This window comes from Callorhinus ursinus, unplaced genomic scaffold (assembly GCF_003265705.2).
Source record: "Callorhinus ursinus isolate GAN/ISIS: 27379988/994484 unplaced genomic scaffold, GSC_fseal_2.0 scaffold103, whole genome shotgun sequence".
In the NCBI taxonomy this organism is placed as follows: Eukaryota; Metazoa; Chordata; class Mammalia; order Carnivora; family Otariidae; genus Callorhinus; species Callorhinus ursinus.
The window spans coordinates 217,241-235,727 of record NW_027397165.1 but is presented as its reverse complement, the minus strand read 5'-3'; the positions used below and the strand labels follow the sequence as shown (position 1 = coordinate 235,727).

General features: G+C 52.7%; 1 protein-coding gene across 2 annotated transcripts in view; it reads left to right on the top strand.

The window, feature by feature from the left end:
- The first annotated feature begins 1,649 nt into the window (after positions 1-1,649).
- Positions 1,650-18,487, top strand: part of IQSEC2 (IQ motif and Sec7 domain ArfGEF 2) — a 76,861-nt gene continuing 60,023 nt past the window's right edge. For both annotated transcript variants that reach the window (XM_025852043.2, XM_073889238.1), the window contains exon 1: positions 1,650-2,566. In XM_025852043.2, coding sequence (XP_025707828.1) covers positions 1,860-2,566 — 707 coding nt within the window. In that variant the 5' untranslated portion in view covers positions 1,650-1,859. The remainder of the gene's footprint in view (positions 2,567-18,487) is intronic.

Genomic DNA, 18,487 nt, shown 5'->3' with positions numbered 1-18,487 from the left:
ACAGAAAGCTCAGTGTGTGTGTGTGTGTATGTGTGTGTGTATGTGTGTGTGTGTGTGTGTGTCTCATTGTGGTTTTTGATCTGCATTTCTCTGGTGGCTAATGGTGGTGAGCGTCTTTTCACAAGCTTATTGGTCCTTTGTACATCTTCCTCGGAGCAATGTCTCTTCAAATTCTTCGCCCATTCAAAAATATTGGGTCGTCTTTTTTGTTGTTGGGCTCTAAGAGTTCTTTGTGTATTCTGAATACAAAACACTTATCAGATATACCATTTGCAAATATTTTCTCCTATTTGTGGGTTGTGTTCTCTGTGCCAAATGATTTTACCTGCTTTTTTCCAAGACCACTCCTGTGAGGCAGGTGTTATTAATTGGGGAAATGGAAGTTCAGAGAGGAGAAGATAGAATTTAAATCCATTTTTGTCTGACTGTAAAACGGATGCTTTCTCCTCTACCCCAACCTGCTCACAAAGATGAATGAAGACATGTTTCTGGCTTTAAGGAGCTCAGACTGGCAGAGGACATAAAACAAGAACACAAACGAATGTGCTTTAAAGCAGAGTTCCACTTGTCCCACAGTACCACAGGAGAAGTGTAGAGAAGTGTAATGGGAGGTTGAGAGGAGAGCGAAAGCAAGAGCTTCTGGCCAGGGAAATCGAGGTTGGCTTCAGTAAGGTGACATTTAAGTCTTGAAGGATGGCTACAGTTCCACTGGATGAAGACGATGGACAGAGTGGAGAAGAACATTTCCAAAGGAGGGCAGAAAGTGAGAGTTGAATGCATGAATGGAGCTTTGATCCTAAGACCGGCTGCCATGGAGAGTCCCAGAACTTGTTGGGATGGGATCCTGGGACTGCCTTGGTTGGAGCACCCAGGGACCAGCTAACCTTGGCGATCCTGGGGTTCACTGGGGTAGGGGATCTGGATGCTGCCTTGGATGGAGAGTTTAGGAACTAGCTGGAGTGGGGGGATAACTGTGATGTAGTGTGTGGGGAAAGGGGGGTGATGTTCCGGGGGCTGCCTGGGAAGGGGGAGCTGTGGACTGCCTGGGCTGGAGGGACACGGGGCTGGCTGGGATGGAAGAATGGTCCACGGACTGGCGAGGATGAGAAATCCTGGGACTACCCGGGATGTGGGCGGGAGGGAGGTCGCCTGAGATAGGACGTCCAAGGGTTGGCTGGGATGGGGAATCTGACACTTGGGATTGGTAGACCCAGGGGATGCGGAGTCCGTGGGGGTGCCCGGACCCAGAGGCTGCCTGAGACGGGGGGTGGGGGGGGGGGGGTGGTTCCAGGGATGTCTTAGATGAGGATCTCGGGCTGAGAGGACCCGAGGGACACTGGAACGGACCGGGATGGAGGGCTTCGTTGGGCTGCGTTAGGCGAAGACCCTGGGAGCGGTGCCACGGATAGATCTCCCGCAGCCTGTGATGCGGCTGGCGCCGGCCTGGCGCGGGTGTCTCGGGGCGGGTCCGCCTTCGGGCGCGGGTGGCGGCGGCAGGTGGGGCGCGCGGGGGCGGACCGGGCGCGCGGGGTGGGGGCAGGGGCGGGGGGCGGGCCGGCGGCCGGGGCGGTCCCGCGCGGCCGCGCTGCGCAGTGACTCCGCAGCGGGCGGAGCGCCGTGGGCCGCGTCCTCCTGAGCTGTGGCGGTGGCGGCGGCAGCGGTAGCCTCAGCTCCTGCTCCCCGTGCCGCCGGCCCCAGAGCTGTCTCCCGGGCCCCCCCGGGCCCCCGGGCCCTCGAGCCCGGTGCGCGCCCTCGCGTCCCGCCGGCCCCCTCCCCCGGCTGGGCCCGGGGGAGGGTGGCGCCGTGAGCGAGCGGGGACCGGGCTCTCCTGCCCCTTCCCCTGCCCCTGGGCCGCCAGAATGGAGGCGGGGTCGGGGCCCCCGGGCGGTCCGGGATCCGAGAGCCCCAACCGGGCGGTGGAGTACCTGCTGGAGCTGAACAACATCATCGAGAGCCAGCAGCAGCTGCTGGAGACCCAGCGGCGGCGCATTGAAGAGCTGGAGGGCCAGCTGGACCAGCTCACCCAGGAGAACCGCGACCTGAGGGAGGAGAGCCAGCTGCACCGCGGGGAGCTGCACCGGGACCCCCACGGCGCGCGGGATAGCCCCGGCCGCGAGAGCCAGTACCAGAACCTGCGCGAGACCCAGTTCCACCACCGCGAGCTGCGGGAGAGCCAGTTCCACCAGGCGGCTCGGGACGTGGGCTACCCGAACCGGGACGGCACCTACCAGAACCGGGAGGCAGTGTATCGGGACAAGGAGCGGGACGCCGCCTACCCGCTCCAGGACACTACCGGCTACCCAGCCCGCGAGCGCGACGTGGCCCAGTGCCACCTGCACCACGAGAACCCAGCCCTGGGTCGCGAGCGTGGCGGGCGGGAGACGGGGCCAGCTCACCCGGGCCGCGAGAAGGAAGCCGGCTATTCGGCGGCGGTGGGCGTGGGGCCCCGGCCACCGCGGGAGCGGGGCCAGATGAGCCGTGGCGCATCCAGGAGCTCCAGCCCCGGGGCCGGCGGCGGCCACAGCACCAGTACCAGCACCAGCCCGGCCACAACCCTCCAGAGAAAGTAAGGAACGTGTGTTCGTAAACCACCCCCCCCCCAACTCCGTTCACCCCAGCTCTTCCCCTCTAGTTCCCTCTCCAACTTGTCCGGCTGATAAAGTAAGAAGCCGGTGCCTGATTCCATGTCCTCCTCTCCCATCCCAGCCCGTCAGGAGGAGCTGGGTCCTCCTCCAGGAGCCGCCACCCCTTCTCTAGCCACCCCAGCCTGGGTTGGCCAGATGAGTGCAGGTGTCTCTTCTTTCTCAAAACCACGGCCAGTGAGGGCCTACAGCAGTCATCACCCCTCCACTTCTTCACCCCCTTAGCTGTACCCTTGTCAGAGGATGGCTTTTCATTTATTTATTTATTTTGGATGTGCTGCTTGGGATTTCTATTATCTGATGGTGTCACCTCAGAGCCCCAAGGGAAAGAAAGCCCCCATCTTCCCCCCCCCCACTTTGGATCTCCTCTGCAGGTCCTGAGTGCAGGCCTGATCTTGTCTCTGGCGGCCTCAGCCCCATCCTTTCCCAGAGAGGCAGGTGGGGACCGGAATGGCTGCTGGAGGCTGAGACGTCCCTCTGAGGGGAACTGCAGCACATCCTGGCCAGGGGAGCAAAGATGGGGGAGCAAAGATGGAGGCCAGGCCCTTGGCTAGTTCCTCAGAGACCACCTCCTCTCCACCCTGGAGAAAAACACCACCCAGTTAAAGAGCTACCAGGAAGGGAAGTCTACAGAGCTTCCCTCTTGTTGGATCAGTGCCAGTTTCTGTGCTGGGGTCTGTGCCAGCCTATTTGGGACACCTTGGCAGTATCTCTTGGGTTGGTGGGCCATGGGCTGGGTCCACTTCTTCCCTGAAGACAGTACCATGAGCTGGTTGGGATAAATGTCAGGCTTTAAGAGAGTCAAGGGCATGCAGGCTCACAGGGCTACCCTGAAGGCTCCCTGCTTTCCCTTTTGCTGTATTGGAAAGAACACTGAACCGGGAGTTAGGAGACCTGGGTTCCCCTTCCAGCTGTGCTGCAGACTGACTTCGTGACCTTGACTGAGTCCCTTCCTCTCTCAGGCCATCAGGTCCCCCCATATCTTGTCTGCCTTGAATGCTCTTTAAAGTCCCCCAGCTTAGATTGAGGGTTCTGTGACTAATCCAGCCACACTACCGAGCAAGTCTAAAGTCCTCTAGCGAATGGACAGCCTTCCCCCTCCTCTCACTGCTCAGCTGGTCCTACCATGTGCCACAACCAGTGGAGTGTCTCTTGGAGGCTGGGCTGGGGGTGGGGAAGCCTTCTGCCTCGGGAAATCTGCCGGGAGACAGCTCTCTGCAACTCCCCCGTGGTGAGGCAGCAGGCTGGGGTGCTGGGTTGAGATGGCTGGGCCCCAGGAGCTGCAGCTGCAGCTCGAGGGCTCAGCTGGGCTCCACTGCAGTGCACCCTCAGCTGAGTTTTGGTGTGGACTGCCCCAGAGTAGTCTGGGGCCGAGGGAGATGGGTTCTCCTGTCCAGGCATGGTTGCTGGGAGCCCATTCCCCGTAGACTGCCTGTATGGATCCCACACTGGAGGAAGGGGCCAGACCCACCAAGCGAGGCTGTTTCAGGAGAGGGCCATGGTGGGGGTGGGAGCAGGAGACTGGATGGGCCTGGTGGTCCTCGAGCCTGGCTGTGGACGACTTTTCTAGAGTGGTCACGCCTGCGACAGCCTCATTATGTGTGGCTCCAGGGAGCAGAACCAGGAGCAGGGGGAAATTGGGGGGCTAATCAGGGAGAACTTTGCAACCTGGCTGTCGGGTGATGCAGTGGACTGACTCAAGAGGTGGGGGGTGGGAGCTGGCTGGACATGTCCGGCAGAGGCCCAGTGGGTGTCAGGAAGAGCTGGAGAAAGCACCGTTCCTGAATCGGGTGTAAAGCTCAGTGAAGTGACCTGGGTCTTCCCCAATTCCAGGATTCCATTACCCTCAGATTCTCCATCCTGCAGGCGTGGATCTGAATCTCTTGGCTGGCCGGAAGCCCATTTGCTCTTGAGCTCTGTGCTTCTGCCATCCGCACAGGCCTGCCTCTCGATCTGTCCCTCTTTTGTGCACCCTCCAGGCTGTTCCTTGGATTTCTTTGCCTCACATTTCCTACTGGATTAATAAGAGAGTTTAGATGGTACTGGGACTCTCTCCTAACCATATATTAAATATTTGCACATCCATTATTGCCTCTTTGGGGCCTCACAACAGGCCCTGTGCAGTGAGCAGTAGCAACTCCATTTTAGAGCTGGGGAAACTGAGGCTCCAAGACGAAAGGGTTTTGCTCAAGATTACGCTGCTGGCTCCTAGTGGAGCTGGGACTCAAACCTACGTCCACCTGTCTCCGAGGCCTGTCATTTTTCCACCAGAGCTTTCCAACCCACAGGAGTCTCTTGGCTTCGGGACCTGGCCAGGTCACAAGCTGGGAGAGGCCAGGAGAGCCTTAGGTACCTAGAGGACTTGAGCAGGAGGAGCTGACTCTGGGAAGAGTGGGGGCGCCGACGGGGGAGGGAAGAAGGCTGTGTCTCCCTTCTTTCCACTCTCCCTCCTGGCCGGGCATCAAGAGGGGGCCTGTGGATGCAGTGGCCACTGCTGCTACCGCAGCTGCTGAGGAGAGGCCCCTGCCCGGCCCGTCCTGGGTTTGCAAGGAGCGGGTGAGAAGGCTGCCGCTGGAAGCCGGGCCAGGCGGCGCGGCGGTGTTCGCAGCAGAGGCTGCAGCGCGGGAGGGGGGATAGGTAGCGCTGGTACAGGCTACAGGCTATACAGGCTATAGACGTTTCTGGTCCCCAGGCTCCCTCTGGCGGAGGAAGAGGGGAGAGAGGGGGCCGGGGCCCAGCGGCCGCTTGGTGAGGGCCCCGTGTGCCTGGGGACTTAATTTAGTCCTCCCTGCGACCCTGTGGGGCTGCCACCACGATCCACATTTTCTAGCCGAAGAAACTGAGGGGGCTCAGAGGAGGGAAGCGACACGCCAGAGGTCACACGCCCGAAGACGGACTCTCGGTCCTGTGAACTGTCCGTCTACTGCAGCTGATAGCCGCTGTCGTGTCCACCCCCCACCCGTGTCATACCCCCAGGATTCCCACATCCTCCCGTGCTGTCTCCTCTGGACAGGTTCCCGGATGCCAGTCTGCCTTCTGCTGTGCTCTGGGTGTGGCCTTTTTCGTGCAGCAGAGAGCGAGACGAGGCTCAACCTCCTTCTGGCCACTGGTCTTCTGGATGTGAGGGCTTTGCTTGTTTGTTTGCTTGCTTGTTTGTTAGTCGCTGCTGGTCTCCACCAACGTTCCTTCGGGTCTTTTATCCTTGGCATCGTCACCCGTCTCCAGATGATTGGAGAAGAGCTCTGCATTCGTTGTTGGTCCTGGCCTGGCCCCCCTCGCAGTTCTGGCGCCTGGAATGATTTACGGGTGTGCTGGGGGCCACTGCTGAGAGCTGTATTTCCCACGCTCTTGCACGGGCCCAGCTCCGGCTCTGCTGTAGGCGGCGGTGGGCTGAAGCTGGTTTGGTGGTAACTCTCCATCCTCTGCCCCCGCCCCGCCTGCACACACCCCTCCCCCCTCCCCGCCCACCCTGCAAGCTGGCTCACATTGGGGGATAGCAACCAGAGGGCCTGGCCTGGTGTTCCTGACAGCCAGGGCAATGCGTGGTCTACTGCTTGGCTGCTGGGCTGTGTCAGTGTGTGCTTCCTGCAGGGGCCGAGGACACTGGGAGGGAGTGTGGCGGGGAGGGGGGCGGGGGGAGAGTGAGCCCTGGGAGAGGGCCCCGGGGAAGTCTGTCTCCTTTGGGGTCTAGGGTGCTTTTCCTGGGGAGGGGGGTTTCTCCTTCTTCCCAGGAGGGTAAGCCATTTATTTTCCCCCCACTGTGTTGGGAGCATTACACTTGCGTGGGAGGAAATGATAATGTCGAGTTGAATGAGAATTAGAGGAGTCTTGCTTCTCTGTCTAGATCTGGGGCAAGAATGGGGTTGTTGTCATCCACAAACATTTCTTGGCTGCGTGCACAGAGCAGGAGGGGCCACCAGGCTGAGCAAACACCATGCTCTCTGCGCTTGCAGAGCCCCTTCTTCCTGGCCAGAGATGCAGGGTTCCAGGCTCAGCCCACCATAACGACAGTGCTCAGCACAAAACGAGCAGCAAGGGTGGTGGGGTGTGGAGGTTCTGGGAGGAAGGAAGGATCAGGGCAGGGCAGGCCACTTGCCGAGGACCCGGCTGGAGGGCTCTGAAGAGAGTGGGTGTCTCCTGGTGTCAGATGGGGGCCTAGGCGGGAGAAAGACGGGACCCAGGCTTGCCCTCTGTTACTCTTTCATCTCACACCCCTCCCGCCCCCTGCCTTGCCTACTGGGGCCTCTGAATTTGCTGAGAGCATAGTAAAGGCCTGGAGCATAGAGAAGAGGCCACACACGTGCTGAGTGAGTCTCATCCTTCTGTGTGCCAGGCACCACCCTCTGTGGCTTTATGTAATAATAGCTAGCACTTTTTTTTTTTTACTGCATTTACTGTGTGCCAAGCACTATTTGTTCTAAGCGCTTTCCATGTATTAATTCATTCAGTCTTCACGTGAATCCTTTGATGTGGATATTGTTATTAAATCCATTTCACAGATGAGGAAACCGAGGCCCAGAAAGGTTGGTTAACTTACCCAAGGTCACTCAGTGAATAAGCAGCAGGACTGAGAAAGAGCTCGAAGGAGCCCAGGTGGCCAGGCTCCAGAGTCCATCTGCAGCATTCTCACCCACCATGCGGTCCGGCTGCTTATCTCACTTGCAGAGTCCCTGCCAGGTGGGGGTTAGTATTATCCTCATTGTTCTGACAGGGAAACGAGGATCAGAGAGGTGCAGTGACCTGCCTGAGGTTACACAACCGCATGGGGCCCCCAAGTGTCTGGCTCAAGTCTGTGCACACCATTGCCTCCTGCAGGCAAGGTGGAAAGATGTTAAAGACACTCCAGGCTCGGCTCCGGCCTCCCCCCTCCCCCGAGCAGAGCTGCCGAGACCACTGCTTGAGTCAGGGTCCGTCTCCTGATGGCCGCCTGGATTTTTGCCACAGTCTTCTCTCACAGATGCCGCCCCTGCTCTTGCTCTGTCAAGCCTCTGGTGACACGCAGCCAGGCCAAGCTTTCTGCAGGGCTCCCGGGGTTTCGCTCTGCCTTCGGCCTGTGGGAGAATGTTCACACTCCTCCACCTGCCACGCGGGGCCCTCTTAGGATCAGGACCCAACTCACCGCTCTCCTCTCATCTTCCTGCAGGCCCCTTCCCACAGACCATGCTCCAGCCAGAAGGGCCAGTGTACCCCCGCGTTAGCCCACTCAGCCTGCGGAGGGTCTCGTGGGCCTTACTTATGCTGTCTCCTTCTCCTGGGCTGTAGCTCCATCCACTTCCCAAGGCTGAGCTGCACTGTCCCCTCTCCCATGTTGGTTTGCTGGTTTATCTGCGACCCTTGAAATGAGCACTTTGCCCCTTTTGATACCTTTATGGTTCTTTGTTTGCATCTCATGTCCTCACTACTGGATCGAGGGCCCCTTCAGATTGAGATTGAACGGACACGTGTCGAGAGCATGTTGTGCCGACGCCTGTGGCAGGTGCTCTGGGCATGAGTGCGAGAGCAAGCAGCTTGGAAACACACAGCACAGCACAGCACAGCACAGCGCATAGCAGCTGCCCAGTAAGTGTTGAATAGACAAATGAACGTCAGCTTAAGCCTCGGTGCACTAATGGCCAGAGGAGCCTACGTCTTTCCTCATTCCGGGGCTCCTGCGGCACGAGATGGCTCCACTGCAGAGTCCTCTTGGCTCCTCTGTGGCCTTGCCTCCAGAAGTGGTCTGGCCTCCACTCTCTGTGCGTTTCGCACTCACCCATCTTGCCAGTTGCTAGGATGTCAGGCTAGCAGAGTCAGATGAACCTTCGGGGACATCGAGGCCAATCTGCTCATCGTTACCTCTCCCTCCCATGCCGTGGCCATGTCATACCATGGTCTTGACCCTCAGTGCAAGATGTTCTGCTCTGAAAGGAGCCAAGAGACACGCACAGGACCTGCGTGCAGTCTGCCTAGTCTAGTGGAAAGTGCCTTCTTTACCATCGAGTCTTTATTGGGCTCAGACCCTGGGCCAGGCGTGGGATCTTAGAGTCAAAATGAGATGCAGCCCCTTTGGCTCTTTCCCTGCTGCGTTCCCTGGCAGAATGATAAACCCTGGTCATGGGGAAGAATGATGAGTAAGTGACTTGTTTCCACTTTTGATGTAACTCACTTAGGACCAGGTAATTTGCTAGTTACTCCGACTTTCTCCTGGAAGTTATTTGGTCTCTCTCCAAGCATCCACGTTGAAACCATTTACGTGGGGAAGCCTGTTCTCAAGCACTTAAGAGCCAAATCTCTCTAGGGGCCTTAGTAGTCAGGGAAAGTGCAAGGCCGTGGAAGGAGGACTTTTCTGCGACTCTAGGCAAGTCACTTAACTTTGAGAGCCTCTGTTTTCTCAAGTAGCAGATGAGGATAAAACTATGTTTTCTTTTCTTTAAAAAAAGATTTTATTTATTTATCTGACAGAGAAAGAGAGAAAGAGTTCACAAGCAGGGGAAGAGGCAGAGGAAGAGGGAGAAGCAGGCTTCCCGCTGAGCAGGGAGCCGGATGCGGGGCTTGATCCCAGGACCCCGGGATCATGACCTGAGCGGAAGGCAGATGCTTAACCAACTGAGCCACCCAGGCGCCCCAAAACTGTTTTTTGATAGATAAGATTCATGTTGCGCCTCTCCCCCCCCCCCCGCCAACCCCGCCGCCAAATATGTCAGAAAATTGCCTGTCTGCCTAACATACCCATCAAGGTTCTGATCAGGATGGAAAGCTGAGAGACAAGGATGAAAATAATCTGTGGGGCTGCCCTGCCCCCTAGAGGTGTAATGTAGCAAACAAAACAACTCCACCAAGATCGTCGCCTCACATCTTCAAAACAAAAATAACAAGCCAGAGTTCTGCGGGCACATTAGGATGATTCCTCTAACATTTTGGAAGGAAATTTATCACAATTAGCACCTGATATGTATCATTTCCCTAATATCAGTGCATTTCTTTGTAGCTATGTGATCTTTATACCCTTTTAAAGGGAGAATATGACCGCATGTCTGGGGGGCCCTGTGATTTCCTACTGGATTCCAGGATGCTGCACTCACCTGAATAAAGCCAATATTTTCCTTTCTATAGCCACTTTAGAATCATTGTCATCATATCCGTGATGAAAGCTACCTAAATTGTATTCCCTCCCCCAAATTCCCTTGTAAACACTGGGAGGGAGGCAGTTGTCCATCTGATAGACTGACCAATTCATAAATGGTTATAAATCTTCTCATGATCGTTGTGCAAATTAAATAAGATGACATAGGTGAAGGGTTTAGCACACAGTGTCTGCTTACTTAGCAATAGGCATTATTTTTGTTAATAACTTTGCCAAACTCTGTGCTGTAGAAGAGCCAGAGGGAAAGACCATGTGGGAGCTCACCACGTTTCTGAAAGAGAGGTCAGCCATGCCTTGTAGTACTGCAGGCAGGAAGTTCCGTGGTTACTATCATACAGCTCCTGGCTTCACGGCATTGTCAGTTGGGTAGCGAAGATGAAGGTACTGGGGTTTCCTGTGTGCTGGGCCAGAGGGGAGCACAGGGGGCTGTGGGTGCCCAAAGGAGGGACATCTACCTAGACCATCGGGGAGAGCTTCCTGGAGGAGGTGATGCCTGAGCTGAGACTTGGGGGATGAGTAGGAGTGAGCTAGATGAAGAAGGACGGTATGTGGGTTGGTGGAAATGGAGAGCAAAAGGGAGGCTAAGGCAGAGGGGACTGCATGAGTGAATGTGCAGAGACATGGAACCAGCAGGGTGTGTGTGGGGGCGGGGGGGAACACTTTTATGAGGTCAGTACAAACTAAAGCACAAACAGCGAGGCAGGAAGGGTCTGGAGGAGGATCTGAAGAGTCAGCCAGCCCAGATCAGGAGGACACTTGAATAGCAGGATAAGGAACTTTATTCTGTTGGGAATTGGGAGCCAAGATAGGGTATTAGGTTGAGGAAAGAGGTGCTCATTTTAGAGTATGGGGTGATGTGTCGAGAGCCATGTTTTGGAGAGATCCCATGAGTGGACAGTTTGGAAGACAGATTGGAGGGCATCCAGTGAGGAGGCTAGTGTGACAGTGTAGATGCGAGATGATAAGGCCTGATCTCGGGCAGTGGGGAGTAGAGATAATCTACTGGAGGAGAAAGACAGTGACAGCACATTGGCAAGTGCTGTGGCAAAGGGGTGTGCAGCCGACTGCTGGGCTAATTCACAATCAGGCGGATTTCAATAATCCCAGCATAAAAGCCAAGAAACTTGGAGCTAGAAAGACCCTTAAAAATCATCCTGCTCAAGCTGTTCATTTCACAGATGAGAAGGCTGAGGCCCAGAGAGAAAGGACTTGTCCGAGGCCGCTTGATGTGTGAGCAGAAGAATCACGTCAGTGTTAATGCCAGTGGTCAAAGGACCATTCCTTAAGTGTGCAATTTTATGCCTTGAAATCCTGGGAAGGTTGCAAGGCTCATTGTCTTTGTGTCCTACAGATGAGAAAACCGGGGCTCAAGGAGGTTTTTGACTTGCTGGGGAGGAAGCCATGAAGAGGAGGCATCACCCAAAGAAAGGGTCTCTTGCTTCCGTGGCAGACAGACCCTCCGCTTTGTCTGGCTCAGCCCCTCAGAAACCCAATCTTCTAGATTCACAGTGAGGGAGGGGACACAGATTTTTCCCTTTCTCCACCCAGGCCCACCTTTTTTCCTGCGGCTCTCCTCTGCCTTCGGGGTCCTCATTTAATGTAACTGAGGCAGCTCAGAAGCAGCTTGCCACCTGAGAGCCAGGCCTGTCGTCCATCCCTCTTTTTTCTGTCTTCATGGAAGAGGGCAGGCTTGCGTCTGTCATCACTTGTGTGCCCATTGCCTTGGGCAGAGCATCTCCAGCCCGGATGCCTTGGTTTTGAGGCCCCATCATATGATACACAAAGAATGAGCTTTGGAGACAGACAGACCTAAGTTTGTCTCTGCTTTGTTTTGTTTTGAATGCAGTGGACACACAGTGTTACATTCGTTTTCAGGTGTAGGACACGGTGACCCCACAAGTTTATACGCTATGCTATGCTCACCACAAGTGTGGCTACTAGCAGACAGACCTGAGTTTGAATCTCAGCTGTGCCCCAGCCCACTGGAGGACCTCAGCTATGTCATCAGGATTAACCGAGATCATTTGAATGGCATTCCCTGATACTTGTAGGTGCTTAATAGTCTTTTCCAGGGGAAGAAAACCTATGAAATAATCCAAGATTGTGCCAAAGCACATGCTCTTATACCTTAGTTTTTTTTTTTTTTTTATTTTTTAAAAAATTTTTTTTTTTCATTTGAGAGAGAGAGAGAGAGAACAAGTCGGGGGGAGAGGGAGAGGGAGAAGCAGACTCCCCGCTGAGCAGGGAACCCCATGTGCAGCTCGATCCCAGGACCCCAGGATCATGACCGGAGCTGAAGGCAGACGCTAACCAACTGAGCCACCCAGGTACCCCTCTTATACCTCATTTTTATAATCATGATGTTACCTGAGATTCTTTAGTTTTTATAGGAGATAACTCATCCAAAGATCTGGATAACACATCATTAAAGTAGGACAAATTAAGTTTAAAAAACAAAACTTTGTTTCTCCTTCATGAAATCTCCCATGGACAGTGAATTGCAAAATTCCGTGCCCGGCAAAGATTTGCATCCCCTGAGAATGGGTGTATTTCCTCCTTCCTAATATGAGGCTATCATGGCTCATTGTATCTCGTTCTTCTTCCCCGGCTGCCGGCCAATTTGAAATACAGTTTGAGCATCTTTGTTGATCTCTTTTTCTGAGCTCCTATTTTCTAGTTCAATTTTTTATTCTTTCTTTATCTGTGTTATTGGAGTAAGCCACCTCAAATCCTTTGTGACTCAGGCAGGTATAAATAACTAATGGGTGTAAATAGTCAAATGAATGGAAGGCTGGGGAGGCTGGACGGATGATGGTGGGGCTGGAAGGGGACCAGAGGGCGGTGCTGGCTGGGGCAGCTGAGAAGGCATCCTCACGGACTAATGAGGCTCCAGAAGGAGTTGAGGTGTTAGTTGGGGGAGGGCATTAGCCCTTCACTTGCCTGTGTCATTCCTGCTCTAAAAAGAAGCCGGCATTGGAGAACAGGACCTCACATCACGTGGAATCATCACCCTCCCTCTTTTGTCCGTCCCATGCAGGAGACTGAGGTCCAAAGAAAGAGGAGGGAGTTGTTTTTTAAAATTATATTAAAGCGGTACATACACATATTTTAAAAAGGCAAATAATGGGGCGCCAGACTGGCTCAGGCAGTAGAGCATATGACTCTTGATCTCGGGGGTTGTTGGGTTAGAGCCCCATGTTGGGCGGAGAGATTACTTAAAAATAAAATCTTTTTTAAAAAAAGGCAAAGAGTACACAAAGACCTGTGTAGTAAAAAGCTGATGTCTCCCTGTTCTCCCCCCTTCCAGCCCCCAGAGGTGACTGCTTTTACCATTTAGGTTTTCTGGTGGCGATTTCCTATCTCTAAATAACATACTTCAGTGGTTATTTCTTCATTTATCAACTTTATCTTTTTTAAACATTTTATTTATTTATTAGAGAGAGTGCGTGAGAAAGAGGGAGATCACAAGCGGGGGGTGGGGGAGGGTCAGAGGGAGAAGCAGACTCCCTGCTGAGTAGGAGGCCCAATGCGGGACTCCATCCCAGGAGCCTGGGATCATGACCTGAGCCAAAGGCAGACGCTTAACCAACTGAGCCACGCAGGCGCCCTTCATTTATCAACTTTAAACATTATCTACTGACTTCTTTCTGCTAGGACAAATGAGGATTTAGCTTATTTACAACACCTGACTCTTTCTCGCCCTCTCAGATTGTGATAGTTACATTACCACTTTGGTTCCTCTGTTAGTTACCTTTGTAACTTTTTTAAGTGGTGTTTTAAACTGCGGTTTCCTATTCCATCCATTTTCCACAGTATCTCTTCACTGCTTGGTCTGTAAGACCTAGTTATTAGGGTCTCATCCTTCCCTCCGTCTCTCCTCCACCCTTGCACCTCCCACATTCTGCGCTCCGTACTTTTGCATTCTGCAAGGTTGATTGCATTTGCATCCTATAATAATTAGGTCTTCGGTGCTTTATCAAGACAAATTGATTTTAAAAGTTGACCACCAATAAATACACCGTGTTTACGTGCTTATGACTATAATTGCACCTCAGTTTCCACAGTCCACTGTCGCAACCTCTGTACTCCCAGGAAGGTTTCCTAGCATCAAGAGCAAATGAATTTTCCTTTCTTATGCTCTACGACATGGTTCAAAATCATACCACTGTTTACATGGTTTTATATTTGGGACCAGGACTTTCTTTCTACCTTGTTTGCTCGCTTGCTCACTTATGTCGTTACTGTTGTGTGGAGTTCCTTGAAACTGCAGGAGAATCATAGCATATCTTCTGGGGACAATTTGCTTAGAGATTTCTAGAAGAAGGGTTGTTTTTTTTTTTTTAAACATCACACTGAAATATATATAATATGCATACAGAAAAGTGCTCATATCACAAATGAATAGCTCGGTCAATTTTTACAAGCCAAATACACCTAGGTAACCAGCTCTGTAACCACCTATGTAACCTATGTAATCAGTTCAAGGTCTGTTTTCCATTCACCCGACCTGGTACTCAGTGAGTCCATTCAGTTGGATGCCTTTTATCTTTTCTTACATAATTTTTTTAAAGATTTTATTTATTTATTTGAGAGAGAGAGAGAATGAGAGATAGCACGAGAGGGAAGAGGGTGGGAGGGAGAAGCAGACTCCCTGCCGAGCAGGGAGCCCGATGCGGGACTCGATCCCGAGACTCCAGGATCATGACCTGAGCCGAAGGCAGTCGCTTAACCAACTGAGCCACCCAGGCACCCTTTTCTTACATAATTTCTTTGGTAGTTTCCTCCTCTTCGTTTTCTCTGTTTCCTCTTTCTGAAATGTCCGCTAGTTAGACGTGGAACTACCCGGATCGATCCTCGAGGCTGCCTATCTTTTCTCTCATACTTTCTATTTTATAGTTTCTGAGTGAGTTAGGAGAAAGTCTGATTGAGATGTCTGTATATCCAGGCTGGCTTGTCCACTTGCTCGCTTTGTTTTAGGTGAGCCTCCAGGGGGCTGGCTGTTATAATGGGTGCCCCCTAAATTCCCAAATGAAAAGCATTTCGTTCTGGGTACTCCAGCATGCCCCTGGGTACCCTAATTCATCCCAGATAGTTTAATTCCCTTAGCCAGGAGCGCTCTGATATTTTGCCATACTAGGCAGCTTGGATTCTGGATTTGGGAGTTAGAGGAGCAGGGGAGAATTTCATGTACTTACCTTCAGCGTGTCCCCCCGCCCCCTGTTTCCAGATCCTGATCATTTCTGCCCTTCCTCGTACCTACCATCTCTGAGTCTGGAGTCTCTCTGGGCCTCTGCTGGCCCGATTGGCTCCTACCCTGGCTGCAACCCCGAGCGGTGTCCCTGGCTCTCCTTCAACTATGAACACTCTTCTCTTTGTTGGTGGTGGTGGTGGGTTTGTTTTTTTTTTTTTTTTGGCTTCCAGAAATTTGTTGAAATCTCTCATCCATTGATACTGCTCTCTTCCATCCCCTTCACTGTTATGACTTCATACCTTATTATATTTTTCACATTCATTCTAGTGGGCTCCTGGGAGTGCAGCCCAGCCTCCTTTGCTTAGGCAGTGAGAGCAGGTAGGTCAGAGATGGGCCCCTAGCGCGCAGAAGGGGGCTTTGAGGCTGAGCTGAGGCTTCTGGAACAGGGAGCTGCTCTAAGCTGCTCCCCCTCCCACCCACTCTCCTCCCCACCATGGCTGAACCTCCATCCCTCTGCCTCTAGCAGAGGGAGGCAGGAAGGGAGGGCTGGAGAGAACCAGTTCCATTTTCCTTTTCTCTCCCCCCCCCTTTTTTTTTTTTTGGTCATAATGCTGAGCTGATCTGGGCTGCAATACCTATGCCTAACCCCACCTTCCCTTTTTGGTGCTCCCCCTCTGACCTTGAATGATTGTTTCTTCCAGAAGCACATCCCCTCCCCCCCCCCCCCCGAATGCTCACTGGGTGGGGGGGCGGGCTTGGGCGGCTTGGGCTGCACTGTATGTAGGGGAGATTGGAGCCAGGTGAGGGAGAGAGGCCAAGCTCACAGGCTGGTATGGGAGATGAAGTGCCACTTAGCTCTGACTTGACAGAAGGAAACCACAGCTGTAGCAGTTAAAAGCATTGGTTTTAAAGTCAGACCAACCCAGACTTGAATCTCAGCTCTACTGTTCATTAGCTGTAGGCAAATCACATCGCTGCCCTGAGCCTGAGTATTCACATCTACACAATGGCAAGAAGAATAACCATCTCGCCCAGCTGTCAAGAACCTAACACAAGCCCCAAACCGTCGTAAGTGCTTAATAAATAGTCACTTTATTCTTTTTGGATTACTAGAAGGCAGAACATGGTAAAGACCAAATAAAGCCTGCTTGACAGGAAGGAGCATGAGGTTGGGGAAGCAGCATTTGACCTTATCACTCCCAGGGCTGAGCCCCCCAAGGGCTCCCCAGAAATTATAGGACAATACATCGTTGCCTGGTATTCAAGGCTCTTTGCTGCAGTCTCTGCCTGTCTTCTTTTTAAAATAAAAATGTGAGGGGCGCCTGGGTGGCTCAGTTGGTTAAGCGACTGCCTTCGGCTCAGGTCATGATCCTGGAGTCCCGGGATCGAGTCCCGCATCGGGCTCCCTGCTCAGCGGGGAGTCTGCTTCTCCCTCGGACCCTCTTCCCTCTCGTGCTCTCTGTCTCTCATTCTCTCTCTCAAATAAATAAATAAAATCTTTAAAAAAAAAATGTGAAGTGGCACTTGCCTCGTTATTTCCCGGGGAAGAAATTTAAAAAGTGATAGCCAACTATTTCCTTTGAAGTATGCAGCCGTCTTCATCATCATCCTCAGCATCCTTGGCCTCCCAGAACTTGTTCAAGGAGTAGTGGTGATCAAGGACTATGGGAAGAGTAATCACCAGCAAAAGGTTAACGGGCAGCCGAAATTGCCATGGCCTTCATTTTGCATCCCTGCCACCATCTTGGCCTTCGACGTCGGGTGGATCCCTTGCTGAAAGTGGTTTCATTATCCAGCAAGCTTTCTGATTTGTACAGTGATTGATCTGGTTCTTCTCTCTTATTAACCTTTATGAGATTTTCTTGCATGTCACCATTCTGTCATCCTCCTGACCTCTCTACCTGCCTCTGTGTCATTTCTAGGTCTGATTCTGGGCTCAGATGGGTCCCCTAGGCAGGAGTCTTCTTCTCCAACTGAATTATCTTTCAAAAGGTTTTTACAGTCACTTTTCACATTGTAATGATTTAGGTGGCTCTTGAACTTGAAAGGTATCTTTGCCTCTCCCCGAGGGCTTTTCCATTCCCTGGCCATCATCACATGTAAGTCTTTACACCATTTGTGGTCTAGGAAAGCTCTTGTGTACCCCTTTTGGTCAGGCCATGGCTCCACTCATCTCTCTAGCCACGGTCTTCCCTTCCTGACCAGTACTCAAGTTGGATTGAACTGTCTAGGGTTCCCTAAGCATAGTGGACTTCTTTGTGACCCCATGCCTATATTCTGGCTATTTTATTAGCCAAGAATGCCTTTTTACCCCTAAGTAGCAGATTATCTACTTAACTGTAGAAGAACATCTTCTCTGTTCACCTTGTTCTAGGTACTTGGACACAGTGAACAAAACAGATAAAATCTCTGCCCTGCGGAGCTGATATTCTAGTGTGTATATGTCAGAGGGCAGGGGCAGAAAAGAAACAAGAAGGTACAGAATATGGCCTATAGAGATCAGGGCTATGGCAAAGAATAAAGCTGGGCAGGGGCATGGGGAGTACAGAAGGCCCTGTCAACTCCACCATAACCAATATTTGCACAACGATTATTAAGCAGCCTTTCCTCATTTAAGCACTTTCCAATGTTATTACATATTCTTTACAACCACAATCCTTCCAGCAACTCTATTGGATTAATATTATTGTTATCTCCATTATACTGAGCAGCAAACTGAGCCTTACAGATGTAAATCACATAGTTACGAGGGGCAGAGCTGCGACTGAGGCCTAGGCCTGTCTCACCCAAAGCCTGTGCTCATAACCACTAGGCCATTCTGTCCCCAGCAAGCCTCACCACAACCCTCTAAAGTTGGAATTACTATACCTATTTTATAGTTGGGGAAACTGAGGTTCAGAGAAAGGAATGGACTCATTCATGGTCGCACAGCAAATAAGTGGATTTGAACGCAGATCTGTCCATCTCTCAGTGTTAGGCCTTTCTATAAACCCTGAGGCCTAAGGACCTATGGACTTGCCTACCTCTACTTCTGCAGGGTCCAGGCAAGGTACCAGCTGAGGCCCTTGGCCCTCCCCCCTTCTCTTCCCACCTGTGGTTCATATAGAACCTTGAGATATATGTGGACTCGCCAGGCCACATCAAAGCCCTGCCTCCCTCCAACTTCCCCTTGGCCACCCGTTGGGCCTAGCAGATGGACCTGGATAAGACCACACAATTCTTGCAAATAAGCTCAAGAGATACAGGCAGGGAATTCTGGGGTTCTGGGTACCTGGAGTGCAGTCTAGAAGACAGAGGACCAAAGATCCTGATGGTCATATTCCCTTGGCCCCACAGACCCTTTACCTCATGGAGAGGGGCATTTGAAGTTTGGGGCCCCGTGTAGGGGCCTCTGTTTCCCAGCACGGCCTATGGTGTTGCGATCTGTAAGAAGCTAGACTCCAAGATCCTCCTCCTTTGGCTTCCTGAGCTAGGTCCTGCTTTTGCAGTGAGAGGGGGTGGTGGTCCGTGGGCCTGAGTCTTCAAGGCCTCTGG